Genomic DNA, 16,988 nt, shown 5'->3' on the forward strand with positions numbered 1-16,988 from the left:
TCAGTCAATTCCAGAATGATGAAATCTGAAGAGATTTTTAACATTCCAGGTTTCTTTATGTCAAATCATGCATCATCGTTAAATCTTGTCGCTTTTTCCTACTTTCTCTCTATGCATGTATGCATAAAATAGATAAGAATTGCAAAAACTGTTCTATTCATCGAAATAAAATTAAACTTGGTTATTTTGATGAAACTGAGCTTTCAATTTCGCACAATTTTAGTAAAATGGTTAAAAAATCAATGAAAATCATGTTATTCCCTTTCCGATGATTCAATTTGCAAGCAACACATATTTGATGAACAATTCTTAAAATAAACAACTTACGGTTTAGTTTCAACCTCATACAAAATCATGATTGTCTTACTCATGATCATGTGAATGTAGTTTAGGAACATTACCTTTTTATTGTTCTATAAGTTCTATAAGTAAAGACTATGAGAAAAATAAATATAAGAAAAAAGACTTGTTACTTTTGATAGAATGTTACAAACGATCTCCAACAGGCTTCCATCAGGCATCCTACCACGACCAATGTGATTAGATAAACTACTGGTGGGCTTAGGATTCTGATTTTAGTCGCTATATTCAATGAAGATTTGTATGGAGATTGGCAGAAAGCGAATAATGGGTACTAAAGACTTTTATAACTCCTTCCATTCCTCTGTGAAATGAAGTTCTGAAGTGGACTGAACGACCTGTTGTAATTTATGGACTCTAGGCAGCATCAAAAGTAAGAATTCACTGCTTTAATTCCAGCTCAAAAATATTGATAATCAAAATGACACCAACATCAACTTTTCTTCACAAAATTTACAGCTCTGTATTGGAACTAACGCGTTAGTCATGGCCAGTTTTTGCACATTATTTTTAGGTACTGAATCTTGTTAGTTGCCATAAAACTATGCAAATGTTGGGAATATCAGAGGCTTATGAAAAATTTCAAATTAATCTGCTAGAGCTATTTTTTTTAAGAGTTCAAAGAGTTTTTTACATCAAAGAGTTCACTTTAGTATTGTAATTATCGTCCCAAAATGAAAAGAGCGACTAACAATCTGATTTTGTATCATATAATATAATCCTATGTAATATCATGTAAAAACTAGGCTGCGGCTCGTGCAATTATTGTCAGTTGCATTTTAACCCAAGAGTTTAAATAAATATAGCAATTCAATATTGGTTGAGGTTTCTGATTTGCAAATTTATATATCTATTTCTTTAATATGCAATATACCCTAAAATTCCTTATAACGCAACCTTTCAGTAAACAGTAACATCAAACCGTAAAACCCTATGTAAACATTCCCATAGCTTTTTCATTCAATTTAACCTCTACATATCTCTGTGCGCTGCACGCACCGGATCCGTTGTTACGCGTGTAATGTCCATTTGTACGTACAAAATGTCATTCAACCCGCCTGCGTTTCGTGCGTTCGTTTCATTTTGTTTTCCCATTTGTATGGTTTCGATTTTGTGCTCCAAATAACTGCCATACACACACACACATAAACGGGAGCTCAAGCTATTCGCTCTAGACACGGTGGCGTCTGGGGGTTGCGTTTCGGTTTAAGCCCCCTTACATTGCTCATGCGTATCCTCATGCTTCCAGTGGCACGGGTGGGGGTCAGTATGCGTGAGTAAGGTTAATTCAACCCATTTGTAGGTGTTTGGTGTCACTTGGGATCGAAGTGGGGTTTTGGATCACCTCAATTGCCCAATTTTGAGCTTCTGGACATAGAAAATGAAGGGTAATTGCGATACCGCGATGACCTGACATTGGACAAAGTGTTGCAAATGATAATAAAATGCAATAGGTTGAATAATGATTTTGTGGTTCATAGCAATCACAATGTAAAACGATTAAAACAGCGAGGGAACTACAGTTTAAAACATTTAAATGAAATTAAAAATGTTATTTTAAAGATAATTCCGCGTTGCCTAGACTGCACACGAAACACCCGCGGACAAGCTGCTTAATTGTACAGCCACCACCCAAGTCACGTAAAGCGGACGCTTCCAAGGGGCGTGAGAGCCAAAATGGTCATAATTCAAACACACACACCAACCCCCCAACTCCCCCCACAAAAGGCACGCGTGCGCAACCCAGGCAAGCCAGGCACGCGTGAAAGCAAACCGTTCTGTTGCACCTCCCGTCCGTTATCCTTCATCGTCACGTACAGCAAAGGCACTGCCACTGCACTGCCCCGCCGTACACTCGCTGTTGGGGCTTCCCGTTCGCGCAATCGCAATGTGCAATATGATTCCCTGCGCGGTTCGATAAAAAAAAAACATTAGCCCACCCCATCATCAGCGTACGTCCGGGTGGGTGGGTTTGCGCTCCAAAAAGAGAGAAAGAAAAAACCCACCACCACCAGCTCACGCACACACTTGTTCTCGTGCAATTCTGTTTTTTGTTTTGTTTTGCGCAAAGGGCTGTAAAAAAAATAACCGCGGTTCCGCAACCTCGCATTGCGTTCAGTTCGCGCAGTGTCGATTGTCACGTTTAACGACGTAATTGTTGAGCCCCGTTGACGACCTGATAACTTCGTTGATTGCGCTCGGATGCGCATTGCGATTTTGCGCTAGAACTGTGAGCGGAGCGGGGGGTTTTCTTTTTACCACGTCTAGCCCCATTTCTATCCGCTCAATGCCTACTGGTGGCGATGGTTTAGATGCTACACGAAGAGATTTATAGCCATTTTCCAGTGCTGCAGTGTTGGTACAGGTGGTACACGAGCTTCATTTTATATGCTGCACTCTCCACCAATGATGACAAAACGATGCCAATAACATCGGAGCCTTAAAGTGCAACGAATGCAACCGGTGCTGCAATGTGCAAGGCTGCGTGAAGAAGGGGACGAAGCTTCCAATGAATAGGTTAAAATATAAAATAGTAGTTTAATAGTTAAGCGCCTTACAGCTTCATTTTCATGGCCTTTTAAATACTATGGTCAACTTTAAACCTTTTTTTAGCTTTATTTGATACCGTTCACCTTAAAATGTAAACACTATAATGTTATTTCCATTCATTAAATTTCACTGCCATTTAATTATCGATTGATTGTCTCTTATAATATCATATAAGTAATATTTATGACCATAAGCAAGATATTATAATGAACAATTTGAACGTGAGCTTGTTGTTTTCTCAATCAAATGAATCCATTAAACATCAAAATTTGATAAAAACTTGAATTTTTGAATATTTAAGGTATTTAAAGAAAGTTTATGTAAAATCATGACTAAGTATTCATGTCAAGTTCATGCCAAATAACCATAAGAAAACCCCACGCGCCGGTTTCAAAGCTCGAAAGTATAAAAATACTTCAAACGCATAGATGCATTAAACCTCTTCTGCAAATACTTAGAACATACACCTTACGGTTACTGTAAAGTGGCGTAAAATTAACACAATGCAAACAATCTCAACCCCGTAAAAAGCCCCCCCAGGCTACTAACAATTGCCATTAACATCCATAAACAAACGTTGCCACAAGCACAGGCGGAAGATAAAAACCCCGTCGAACAAAATGGCCCCGTCCATGGACAGGCAACGCTCGTAAAGTCACGCTTCTTCCCCGGGTCAGCGAAACCCTCCCCCAAGAAAGGGTCATGCCGTACGCTCCCAGACACGCTGACAAACACTGCTGACAAGTGCGAAATGCACTTCACCGTTTGCATTGTGTCGAACACATGCAGTTCAACGTCATTCGGGGTCGTTTTGTTCCTCTCGGAAGTAAAACTGTTGACCTTCGTCAAACCACCGTCAACCCTGGTGCGATACACGCTTTGTCACATGCGCGTATGCGTTCCGTTTGATTGTTTCGCATTTTTTTCCCTCTACAGCCTCTCCTTTCCCCCTGAAACGTAATCTTAGTTTTGGCGGGCGGTCTTAGAACGGTTTTGTTTGGAGAATGCTGCACAGAACAAAAGCCACACGTGGGCACAATTTATGTGCACATTTTAGATGGATGAAGCTGTACCGGGGGAGGGTTTGGGGTACATTCTCTTGCAACGAACCCATTGGGAGCCACAACCCACGGATAAGAGATGCGTGTGCTGCCAGCTTTTGAAATTCGCCTCTCAATGGAACCCTTTTTGTGGGCCATTATTTGGCTGTGAAGGTAAGAAGGCGATACACCGATGCCGGCCTGCCCGACCGAACACAAACCGATTGACCATTGTATTCCGAGCTGCTCACTGATGTAGAAATACAGCTACATGGAAGGACGCAGCAACCCTTCGAACGTATTGCATTGTCGGCCATTGTGGGGCGGAGGAGGTTCGTCGCTTTGGCCGGCGTTGCAGTTACCGGGGTGTTTCGTTTGAAGCGCTGCCCATCTGAAAAGCTGAAAAGCGGCTCCCCCCCTCTCTCTCTCTCTCTCTGGTGCCTCGGGTGGAGGATGCAGTGAAGGAAAACTTACCTCAATCCCTCCCCCCCCCCCTCCTTCCACACATACCCCTTCTCGCCCAAGAGCCAGCTTAAGTAGCTGAGGTGTCTTTTTCATGAGTGTGTTTGGCGCAATTTTATGCGCTTAGAATTCGAGGGCCAAACCGTGGGTGATGTTTTAATCATGAGACTGTTGAAGAAGCGGCAGCATCAAGATTTAAGCCGAAGGCGGAGAGGGTTTTCCTCTCGCCGCAACTGCTGCTTGGTGTGGTGTTGTTCGAAAGCTGTTTACTGATTTATGAATTCTGCACTGCCAGCTGCCCCGTTGCTGGTGGTGTTTTTTTCCAGCTAGTCGCGGTGGACTATGTAACAATTCGTAACGCAACCGAAGGCCACACCAGACGGAACGCACACCAAAACCACCTGCTGCCGCACGTAGTGTTTAGCTTGTTTGGTCGGTGCGTTAATTGTGGCGCCTTGCTTTTAGAAGGAGGCGGAGGCGACTTGGTATGGTTTAATTTTTCCATTTTGGGCGCCACTGTTTCAGGGACACGGGCGAAGGGTTTTTTTTCCGTGGGGGAGGAATCACCGTGAAGGTGATAAAGATAAGTACGAGAGCGCGATGAATTAATCGCTCAGTTTAGCGTTTCAAAGTTACGTCTGCACGGTGGAACGGATGAATTTAATCTCCACTTCCGAAGCGCAACCGAATTGTGTGGGGGAGAATGAAGGCGCAGAAAGAGAGTGTGGCCACCAATCGTAGGATTAATTCTAAACGTCATTCGTAGGGTGAAGCAAAAGAAATTCTTCGCTATCATTACCAAACAGGCTTAGCTATGTGAAGAAAGATGTTACGGGAATTTTAATTCGAGCTCGTTAAGCCCCACCCAGTCTACGATAATACATCAGCATGACAGCAACGGGTATGTGTTGAAACCGCGATCGCACTGACAATCAACGAAGTGATAAATTTAATGTTCCGACAAAGCCACGTTTAGCTCGCGCTCGGGATAATTTTGATGAGATTTTGAAATTTCGTACTTTTTTTCGGCAAAGGTGTCCATGTGTGAAGCATGTGTTGGCTGAGAAAGTTATGAATATTAAACGGCTGCTTGGGAATAGCAGATAAGCCTATCGTTCCCCATTCTAACCGTAAGTGGATCTGATTTATTAGGCTGTGCATTTTTTGGGTCTTATTTATTTTCAGAATAGTTTAGAATAAGCAATGATTAAGCCATTCGTATTGAGAGTTTTTGAAGGGAGCAAGCAAGACATAGGCATTTAGAGTTAATTAAAGCAAAAATACGATGTTTTACCACTATTTTCAACCAGTTCAAATCTAACGGCTGTCTAAGCTGTCAAACGCTATCCAAAATAGTGAAATACGCGAATCCGGTTTATCTAGAACTGTCATAACTGAGGACATTAAACATGAGGATCAATGTGTGTTCTTCCATATGGATGGCCTCATCTTTGGATGTTCTGCTTCACTATGTGACAAAAGTGAGAAAATGTCTCCTAAAAGTCATGGTATTTTATCGGGAATTAACCATACTCTAGCTGAAAAGTCTTTTCGGAAATCGTTTTAAGTTTTTAAAAATGCACTAATGGTACTACAACTGCAAAAAGAACTAAGAAACGCTGACATAGGAAGCTTTATCCCAATTGTTTTATAGCTTACACGTTGCTCCTTTAGATTACTGTCTATTTAACTCAATGGAAGGCCACAAAAACGTACTAAAGTGCACTAAAAATCGGACTTACATGTACTCCTAATTTGAAGGATTTTGAAGGATGAAGGATTTTAATAAAAAAAAAGAAATATATTTGTAAAAAGTAACTAAACATTTTTAGAATAAGCTTAACTTCAATTCTAAAATAAGTAAATCAATGGACGCAACAAACAGAGCAAGGCTAGTATAAATGAAACTAAGTGAAACGTCATATTTGATCCAACATATCTTATATCTTGTAATCATTCCGTTTGAACCATTTGCCCTATCGATTGGTGAAGTGTATGCCCTCCACTACCAATAGAGAGCCCCATGTGTGTTCCTTTACCCCGAGGCACATGCCATACGACGTGTTGAGTCGGTTTCGTTAATTATTACTTTCCAGCGCCAATCATTAGCTAGAAATCAAAAACAGAGCACTATTAAATAATTACGAGATCGCGATATTGCCACCACGTCCAGATCGTTCTGCATCTAACTGCTCCGAAGAAAAGCGACAGATCCACGGCAACGACAGTCAACCACCCAACCCCGAAGGCGAATTCCATCCAACAGTGACCTCGCCCCGGCCAGATTCCACGAAACATTCCATAAGTATGGAGTGTAACACACAGACCAGGCGGCTTTGCCGATGGAAACTGCATGCAAGCCGACAGGACAACTGCATCTATGGGGTGTTTAAAAGCACCTCACAAAAAAAGCAGAAAACAATCGAACTGTTGTGATCGTGAGGCGTTGGGCGGTTTGGCAGGCCATTTTTTGTTTCGACCGTATTTTATCGCTTAAAAACTGTTAACACACACACACACGCCGAAGTTATCGCAATCGAACGCGATCTCACGTGTCTAGAATGTGGTTTTGCGTTACCATTCCACGTGCGGCATTGTATCCGAGCATGGGGAAGTTAGCAAAAAAACAAGAAGGAAAAAACACCCTCGTATGATGAATGGCTTCTTTTGACGTTTGTAGAACACGGTTTGCGGTTTGCGTTCCGTTCGTGTGTAATTGATCTAGTTTTTTCCTTCCTTTGCTGCTGCTGCTGCTGTTGTTGCGGGTGCAGCTAGGCGGGAAGAGTTAATTAAACGTTAACAAAAACGGGAAAAAAGCCCTGTGCGCGAAGGGTGTAGGCAAACGGCTTAATTTATGGCTTTTAATAATGGTACGTAAAAGCTTTCTTAAGATAAGCAAGGCATTGTTTGAAATCTTAAATGACAGATTATTAACCATTACGAAACGCGATGCATAAGTGGAAGCAGGCACGAGACACAAATTCTGCCTTCATTTTACCTAAATGATACTAACATCTGTTAGATATTCAGGTGGGACCTAATTGCTTAATTGTTTTATTAATTTTAGCATAATTTACTATGCAAACTATACTTAAATAAAATATTTTAGCACATTTGAAAGAAGATCCACAAGCCTATGTTGCATCGGTTGTTGTGTCTATTTATACTTATATACTTTGAAAGAAACCATGAGCTTAGATTAACATTAAACTCAATCTACTAAGCCTTTCGTTTCAAGCTATTTACCCAATTGCCATTTTCGAGCACGAATAATCGGAAATTCGAACAATTTCCCTTAAACTGGAGCCTTAAACTTCCCTTAAACTGCACCAGTTTAAGGAAATTCAGAAAAAAGTCCTTTAAAATCAACTATGATGCGGCTTTTCCGTTACTTTCTTCTAGATTCGCTCGGAAATGATGTTTCCTATCGTTGTTGTTGTTCATGCATCCATTTTATACTTAAATAATACTTATTTTTTATAGAATAACGTCATACACAATTAGCTTTTGTTTTTCATCTAAAAATCATAGCTATGAATGAAAAATGAGCTCGACGGCGTCGTCCATCGATAGAGTAAACGTCTAATTTACGAACACACCAAATCTTGGCGCTTTCAACACACTTGATCACACACAAATTCACAATTTCAAGCGTATCGAGTACTAATCGAGCAGATATTGGAAAACAATTTCGAGCAAATGTCACTTGGGTAATTAAACAATAATTCCCTTTGTTTCTCTCAAACTAACGAGGTGTAACGAGTGTAAGTGTCTTTTGATATTTCGATATGTTTGATTTTAAATATTATTGTATTTTCAAGATTGTAAGGCAATGCGAGAGATGTTTGGGGATGTTTAAAATCCAATAATATATTTTAGTGAAGCAAACTTATCGATAAAATTTCAATTTATTCTTAGTTTGGTCCAATATTTTGTATTTTCTATTCCTTTCTTTATGTTTAGCTTTCCCCATTGGGTTTTTTTTAAAGATGTAGTGTTAAGCTAAGGAACGAGAATGTCATCAAAATAGATAACGCAGTGTTTAGCCCAATGAATGTCCTTTTTCAGAGTTAGAGTTAGAGTTGGAGTTAGAATTATATTACGACTTATCATATGTTCTATAGCCATGAGATGTTGTGAAACATTGATATTTTGCACATTATTCTGCTTTATAGCATAATTTGCTAATGTGCAGCCATACTTCAAATGATGTAGTTATCTCCCACGTGAAACAAAGGATTCCTTTTATAGTAAATTAAATATTTTCATTTTTCGAAAAGCTAAACCTCTCATTTATGCCGTCCAAAAAATGACCTCACCCTTGGAAAAGCTCCCAGCACAACAAAAGAAAAACTACCTACCAGCATCAAAACAGCTTCAAACCTTCAACAAGCAGCTACAACCGTTCCGAAACTTTCCATTAAGCTTTTGTTGCAGTCTTTAGATGCAACAGCAACGGCAACTATATGGTTACGGTTATGATTACGGATACGTAGTGTGGGTTGTTTTTTTTTTGTTGTACCACCAGCGTACCGTCGGGAAGATTAGATTTTCACTTCTTTCTATCGCTACCACACTGGCGTCTGGCGTGGATCGTGGAAGCGTTTTCCAGACACACACACTCACAAAAAGATCACTCTCACTTGCTTCGTGCTATTGGTTCACAAAATTATTTGCTATCAAAATCAAATAGCAAAATGTATCTTCAATCACCACTTGCAGGCACCATTCAACACTGTGGACAGCGTCGCGTTCTTCCTAAGCACAGTAAATCACTAAGGACAGGAAACAAGATAAATAAAAAGCTCATTATTTGAAACTCACTTCAACAGCAAACACACTTCAACAAACACACCATACAATCATCAAAACAAGATGCATAATTCACCGCACAATTAAAACACTCCCCAACACTGCACAGAGAGGAACGGTCTAGGAGGAAATTTTCACTCGAACTAATCATTACAATTTCCCTTCAAACGACGTGCCTCTCGGCGAAGATTTGGCTGGCACGATGGGTGATGGCAAGATGCGAGATGAAAACTACCAGATAAGGGTTGTTAATTTTCACTTTCACTCGCTGTGCGTTGCAACCAGTCGGCTCTTTGTCACTTAACGCGCGGTGCCTACACACACACAGGGGAAGGAATGCTCAACGCACAAAAGCTCATCATAAAGATCATCTCATTTGTTTGAAGCAATTTGGCGCTTCGTTCCACGTTTGGAGCAATGTGTTTCACCATCTACGTATCACTAATCTCGTACCGCGGGTGTAAGGAGTGGCTGGGCAAACTGAAATCCTAACCTGGTGTCGGACAATGTATTCGCAATCGCTCCAAACTGTTGGCCGGCTTGTGTAGTCCACTGTTGGTGTTGTTTTGTGTTTGATAACGCTCGAATAAAAATCACCTTCAAACAAAAAACATTCCACAACCTCAACCTGGTTGCCCATCACGGAATCACTGAGTTGACGCGGTCACCCGGCGGCGCAAAAATTTGAAAGAAGACACGGTCCAAAAGCCAAACCCACCAAAACTATATAAAAACGCAAAAAGAAATCATTTTTAGTTTGCCTTTTTTTCGATGATGCACACACCATCACATCTTTCTTTGGCCACCGATGGCAGCTTCAACCAAGCGGAGCCACAGACACCGAAACCTGTTTGGCGCGAAGAAACAGCACCACAAAACGAAACGTTACCAAAACACAAAAAGCGCTGCGTTACGCGATCATCACCACCGGAAGAGGCGACCTCTGGCAGTGGCAAGTGTGACGGGGCGACGGTGGCGCATTGACCATCAACACAGCGCCGAAAGATGACCATAAAGGCCGTGGACAATCTGCCAGCCGCCAGCCTTTCTGCTTGATGCTTTCAATGATGAGCCAACGCCGATGGTTACACGCGAAGAAACACACCTTCGCGGGACGGACGGTGGTGGACACGCTGCCAAACATGGTGTAATGTCACCTTTTGCTTTCGATGAGGAGCTGCCTGGGAGCATGTGCTGTGACTGTACAAACCAGAGGATTGATCAGCAATCATCACTGAACACGACACACTTTGAAATTGTTGGGGAAAATGCTTAACGAAATAAAACTACCAATCTCACTTAAGATCAGTTAAAGCTGATCGAATGATATTTTTGTAAAATTAATAACACACTACTGCTACCCGCCACTCTTCACTCAAGTCACATTTTGTACATCTTATCACCAAAACACAACTCCAAATGCACACACACACATACAAATTTAACAGCTTTCTTGGAATTTTAGTAGCGAAACAAAACTTCAACACACTGGGTTATTCCCACAACGGAACCGCGCTCGACCTTAGTGTACATAGCTGGGAGGACACCGAACAGTCGCCCAACAGCTTGTTTGTTTGCGTTTACGTGAAGTTTCCACCGCGCGATCGGTTGTTGTTGTTGTCGTTTGTTTTTTTTTTTCCTTCGTCGTTCGTTTGCCTTGCGTATTTGAAACTTTGTTAGCCACGCTGCCACACCGATCGGCCGTGTGTGCTTGCGCTGACTTTCAAAACCCGAATGAAGCACGATCATCTGCGCGGGGCTGGTAAGCGACGAACCCACCGCGTGCTCGCGCACTCGCAAACTGAATCCGGTTTGAGTTGCCGCTCGATGGATTGAGATGAGCTGTGTAAATATGTAACCGGTTTATTATGGTGGAAAATTACAGATCATTAATAGAATGTCTAATTTTCTACTGGTATGTTTGGAAGCAAGTATAAACAATCGTTAGACATATTGTGCATGGAAAGAGGATCACAAAAGTTGTGAAAAACTAAAAACTGTTTAAACGCTTCCAATAAGAACTAAATAAAGCTGTGTTTGATACATATTTCTCGCGTACTATATTGTAGCTTATTTGAAACATTGAGAACAGATCATCATCATGATGCAAAAAGGAAAAAAAAAAACTTCCAACACTTGTACCACAAACGCTAACCAAATGTTACATGTTCGAATTGCTGCTAAGTAGCGTGGTTTGCTTGAATGCCAAACAGCATTTCAGATTTGCTTGAAAGCAGCCGTTTGTTTCAATACAGGAGTGTCAAACCCTCGATATTTGAAACGTGGGTCAAAATCAATAATTTAAACAAATTGCACGAACATTTGGGTTGTTCCTTTCCTCCGAATGATTTTCAACATGCGTCGAGCTGGACTGAGCTTAAAAGTTCTTTGTGATGTTTTGGAAATCATGTAGAAGAAGAACTGGACAATTAATGTAAATATCTTCAAAATGTGACAGGTATTGAAGAACATCTCGCGAGTGGTGAATATTGATTTACACATTAGAACTTCACTCGGCAAACGGTCGTGTACATACACTAAAGTACTATTTATCCTCCGAGAGGATACACTAACAACCTACAATTATACGGGTTTCCGGGGGTATAAAAGGGGCTGAATTTGAAGAAACAAACCATTCGGATTTTGTTACTAAGAGTAACTTCACCATTCTCATTTTCGCATATTCGGATCACGAAAGAAATCACCCCTTTTCCTCTTCAACTCTTTCTATGGCATTGGCCTCTCAAATTATCTGAGGAAGCAACTAGCGAGAAGGTTAATTACTGGTGCTGAGCGGATTTGATTTACGAGACTGCATCCTTCGCGTGGACCACAGATCGATCGCCGTTGTAAGAACTATAAAGAAAAAAATCACTTATGTTCCTTTTTCTCAAATCCACCATAGCTTAATTTCTAACTCCTTGGTCACTATCACTTTTTGGTCTCTTGGTATGCACAATTATTATTATTATTATTTATTTATTTTATACAAGTTTTCCAATTGGTGTTGCAAATGCTTTGTCCTCTGGCTCATGGCTCTGGCTGACGTATTAGTTTGACGCTGGGGGAACATTCATTGCTAAAGGTGAAAAACAAAGTAGAATATCATTTAAAATGTTGAAATCCTTGAAGTAGTTTGGAGTGAGGGAGTTGACTTGTGGGAAAACAGTTTTCATCGCGTCCACTCTCCCCACATGATTTTTACTAGGACTTAAAATACGAACCGGACTTCCTTCGACTAAAGGATTGAGATTGAGGATGATTTACGCTCAGGGTGGTCCTTGCGATCAGTGTCCGCCTTAAGGACGGACTGGTCTTTTTGACCACATAAAGAAACGTATCAATTCTCGAGGAATAGGCCTAACAACATTCTTATTTTTAAGAATATATTTAAGAACACTACTTCCCCAGCTACCTGTATGATGTGCTTCGCTCAAACTGATCAACGCCAAGATGGCGAGCAGTAGGAATGATATCGTAATTTTCATGTTGTTTGAATGGAGCTGCGATTGTAGCTAGATCTGAACTTCATAATACATTCACGTTCCTAACGTTTTATAGCAGAATTACTGTATTTTTTTCTAGAGGAGCATGTGTTCTGTGTCTGTTTGGTTGCTGAAATGCAAACAAATAACCATATACCAACCGGAGCTAGAAAATACGAGAAACACTGCATGACGCAATCCAAGACAGAAACACCGTTCAGATGTTCAAATTTGTTAGTTCGTTTAAAGGCAGATGTTTTGATCCATTTTTTATGGCATTTTGTTCTATGTATATGTATGGTTGAGGTTGTTTTGCAAATGAAAGTGGTTGATACAGGTTTCTACCATTTAAAATAATTTTTTTCATTATCATATATTATCATATATACAAATAGTGTATAAAATACCCCTATTTGCACCCTTTCCGCTTTTAGCATTCCAAAGTTAAGTACCGTCGTACCTCTTTCATCTGATATTCGTATATTGCACATAGAAGCTTAAGGAAACTTAAGCATCAATAATCTGAAACATAACTTTAAAAAATCATTGTATAACAGATTGTCATTCATTTCGTCATAAAAAGTAAGAATCATAGTAATTGAGCAGACAAAGAGAACTTAGGACGTAGGTATATAGAAATATCAGTTTTTTTTTTATCTTATCCGCATCCCATTAAGTACTTGCAAAAGGTTCCCTCTTTTCAGGAATGGAATTCGAACCATTTTAGGCATTTGCAAAAGTCGACGCCGCTACACCATTTGGAGTCTCGTTATTGATGTAAGCTTGCTTGATTGTATATATCAAATTGCACTGCACAGCAGCTAATTAAGCAAGACAGTGGAAATAACAAATCATGCATTTTTGAGGATCTTGCTTTATTGAAACATCGGTATTGTTCTTTGCATTGAATTTCTCATTTCTACAATAATCACTGACAACAAAGTGTTTCAGCTTCAAGCCATCGTATTATCCACGGATAGGACGTACTGGACGTGGTGGTGGCCGGGCTCCTCCTACCGGCTTGGATCCTCCTTGCGGTCGCGCTGGGGGTCGTTGCGGTTGGGCTGCTCCTTGCGGTCGCGCTGGGGGTCGTTGCGTTTGCGGTGCTCCTTGCGGTCGCGCTGGGGGTCGTTGTGGTGGTCCTTGCGGACGGGCTGGTCCTTCCGGGCGCGGTGGGGGTCGTTGTGGTTTTGGAGGAGTTGGTCTAACAACAGGCGGCCGTTTAATTGGTCCCTTGCTACCAGAGCGTTGTGCTTCAGCCAAACTCATCATCGCCAGGATGGCGAGCAGAACGAAGAAGAGCGTAATCTTCATATTGATTGAATGTAGCTGTGATTGTAGCTAGATCCGAACTTGATTTTAGAACCACGCTCATACCGTTTTTATAGCAGAATTACAGGATACTGATCTACTCTGTGTCTGTGTGCTTGTTATTTTTGAAGATTTGTTTAGCAAACAGAGGCTGAAATGCAAACAAACAACTATAGACCAACCAGAGCTAGAAAATGCTAGAACAAACGCATGGTGCAACCCAAGAGATAGCAAATACAGTTCCGTAAGAGCAAACTCGTGTGGCGCATGCGAAAAACATGCAGTGGCTCCACATCCCTGATGAGGCATTTTATACGACACAAGCAGTGACTGTTAAAATAAACACTTGCTAAAAGGCTTCGATTTATTTGTACGTTTTAAGACGGATGTTATGATACATGTTTTGATGATAGGTTGTTCCATGGGTATGGTTCAGGTTCTTACAAAAGAATATAGCTGAAACAGTTTTATGATATTTCAAAAACATTTACCTTAGTAGAAGGAAAAGTACTTAATGTTCTTCTTCTTCTTTTGGCTCAACAACCGTAGTCCGTCAAGATCTGTCTGTACCACTTGTGAGGTTAGCTTTCAGTGACTTTTGGACTATCCCCCCATAGCAGGATAGTCAGTCCTACGCATGGCGGCACGGTCTATTTTGGGGCTTGAACCCATGACGGGCATGTTGTTAAGTCGTACGAGTAGACGACCGTACCACGAGACCGGCTACAAGTTGTTATTATCGAGTTGATATTATCATATTTTAATTAGTGACAGAAATGTGTGTTTTTAGAGTCAGCTTTTAGAGTCATTTTTGTCATGTTTCTCCAACTGTCACAAATCATATCATTATCTGTACAAAATGGCACGTAAAATACAAACATTCACACCCTTTCCACCTTTTGCATACCAAAGCTATAGCCTAGCGCATCTCTTTCATCTCGTATCCGCTTCAGAAAGCGTCAAGTTGCCATCCGGTTAGAAGTAAGTGGCCAATGATCGTAGCGATCATCCACCTTCAACCGAACCGCAGTGACAGATGAAAGTGAAGCGATTTCCGATGCCAAACGACACGTCTCGCAGGGGATGATCTCGAATCGGGCGGGTAGGTTGGCAATGAAAATGGTACAGCAAACCGCCAACGCTGAATAATGTATGCAAGGTCTTGCCCATCCCCGTACCGCACACGCGTATACTTTCTTCAGCTTTCAGTTGTTTGTAGTTGAGTAGCTGTTTTTTTGCACCGCTCTTTTACCCGAAATTGAAACCAGGTCTACCAGGGAAGGCCGTGAACCTACCAGGTGTGCTTCGGTTGCGTGAGGTGCGTTCTGGTTTCAATTCCCATTGCGGTGGTTTATCTTACCTGGGCGAACCGAGACAACCGGTGTATGGAGATTGAACTTTCTCAAACAGAAATGAAGCATAAATAACGAAAGATGTGGGCGCACGACGGTACAAAGAAATGGCAATGTCAGTCATCGTCTTGAAAGTTGAGGTTTTGAGGTTTCGATTACTTGTCGATCATTCAAACAAACGATCACACATAAGATGGATATGATCGATCGTTGTTTTCTAATCATCTATCGTTCATGTGATTGCACACATTGTGGTTTTTATTTTATGCAACATGTGATCGCCTCTATCACGAACGCGTTTTACTTAAGCATCACAATAATTCTAATAACGCTCGACCGTTTCATAACCGATCGATAATGAAAAGGCGAACATGATAAGAGATTGGATCAACTAATAGCATGCATCAAATCACCAAAAAATCTGATTAACCCAGCTTCTAGTCATGAGCCATCCCCTAGTCATGGGCCAACCGAGCGATAACAGGAAATGGTTAGATAAACCTGCACTGACAGATTAGAGAAAAATCGATCGATCAAAACCGGTCAGCCGTCAATCAAAATTGGCCACTCTTGTTCGATTCGACCGAACAAGGGAAAAGGTAAAAATAAATCGCCGAGAGAAAGAGATCGAAATTGGCATCGAAAATTGACCGATGGAAAGCAGGATGTCGATAGAGGGCAGCGCCAAATTTCGCCCTGTGCCTGGGGCTCATATTTCGTGGGCAATCTCCTACACCGTCATCGCCTACTGTTGTAGGGCGATGCTGCAGCAATCAACGCTAATTCCTTCGCCGTTCACCTTGTGGTGTATCAGACTTTGAAATGCACAGTACGAAGTTCATTGATCCATTAGATGGCGAATGGAGGGAAAAAGAAATGTTTGCTCCGCTCGCCTTTCGAAGATCGAATCGTAATTTTAACGGTAAGACCTCCTACTAAAATCTGAATCAAAAGTAAGCTTTTTCAATCATTGCGGGGATAGGTTTGTAACTAAATGTATATTGTGCTGGTAAGTCGTATATCGGGTGGTTTAAGTCGGTGATAAATCATTAAAGAAATATTGAACATCGCACGCATAAGTTTAACTAGTTTTAAACTATTTTATTCGATTCTAAGGAGATGTAAGATTCTAGATTATTCTAGTTCACCTTGAAGGACGCTTTTGTCATTCCAAGTGAGATTTACAAATCCATAAAAGATTTATTTACGCATGGAATAGTATACTCAACTGGTTAAACTAACTCCATTTGCAAAACAACCTCAACCATATTCATGGAACAACATATCATCAAAACATGTATCACAACATGCGTCTTAAAATGAACAAACAAATCGGAACTCGTGCCAAGTGTTTTGCAACCACCGGCACCTGTGTCGTATCAAATGCCTCATCAGGGATGTGGAGCCACTGTTGTTCTCATGCGTCACACGAGTTTTTCGAATGCTTCTTCCTGAACATTATTTATTTAGTCTTGAATTGCGTCTCGTCATAGCTCTAGTAGTTTCTAGAATCTGGTTGGTCTATGGTTGTTTGTTTGCTTTTCAGTCTCATTTTTGAAAATTTGTTTGGGAAACTAGCAAGCAAACAGACACAGAGTAGATCATCTTTTGGATAG

General features: G+C 41.0%; 1 protein-coding gene and 1 long non-coding RNA gene across 2 annotated transcripts; both read right to left on the reverse strand.

The window, feature by feature from the left end:
- Positions 1-12,182: 12,182 nt before the first annotated feature.
- On the reverse strand, positions 12,183-12,546 carry LOC120951053 (uncharacterized). The gene is made up of 2 exons (XR_005751170.2): positions 12,449-12,546; positions 12,183-12,303 (listed from the first exon to the last, which is right to left on the reverse strand). It is a non-coding gene; the product is annotated as an uncharacterized LOC120951053 (long non-coding RNA).
- A 1,017-nt stretch (positions 12,547-13,563) lies between these two features.
- On the reverse strand, positions 13,564-14,079 carry LOC125906528 (basic salivary proline-rich protein 4-like). The gene has a single exon (XM_049605637.1). The coding sequence runs from the start codon at positions 14,021-14,023 to the stop codon at positions 13,676-13,678; it is 348 nt and encodes a 115-aa protein (XP_049461594.1). The 5' UTR covers positions 14,024-14,079; the 3' UTR covers positions 13,564-13,675.
- Positions 14,080-16,988: the final 2,909 nt, after the last annotated feature.

Source organism: Anopheles coluzzii, chromosome 2 (assembly GCF_943734685.1).
Source record: "Anopheles coluzzii chromosome 2, AcolN3, whole genome shotgun sequence".
NCBI lineage: Eukaryota > Metazoa > Arthropoda > Insecta > Diptera > Culicidae > Anopheles > Anopheles coluzzii.

What these genes read in the sequence shown, in the direction of transcription:
- LOC125906528 (XM_049605637.1), bottom strand. Translation starts at nt 14,023, where the DNA reads ATGAAGATTACGCTCTTCTTCGTTCTGCTCGCCATCCTGGCGATGATG.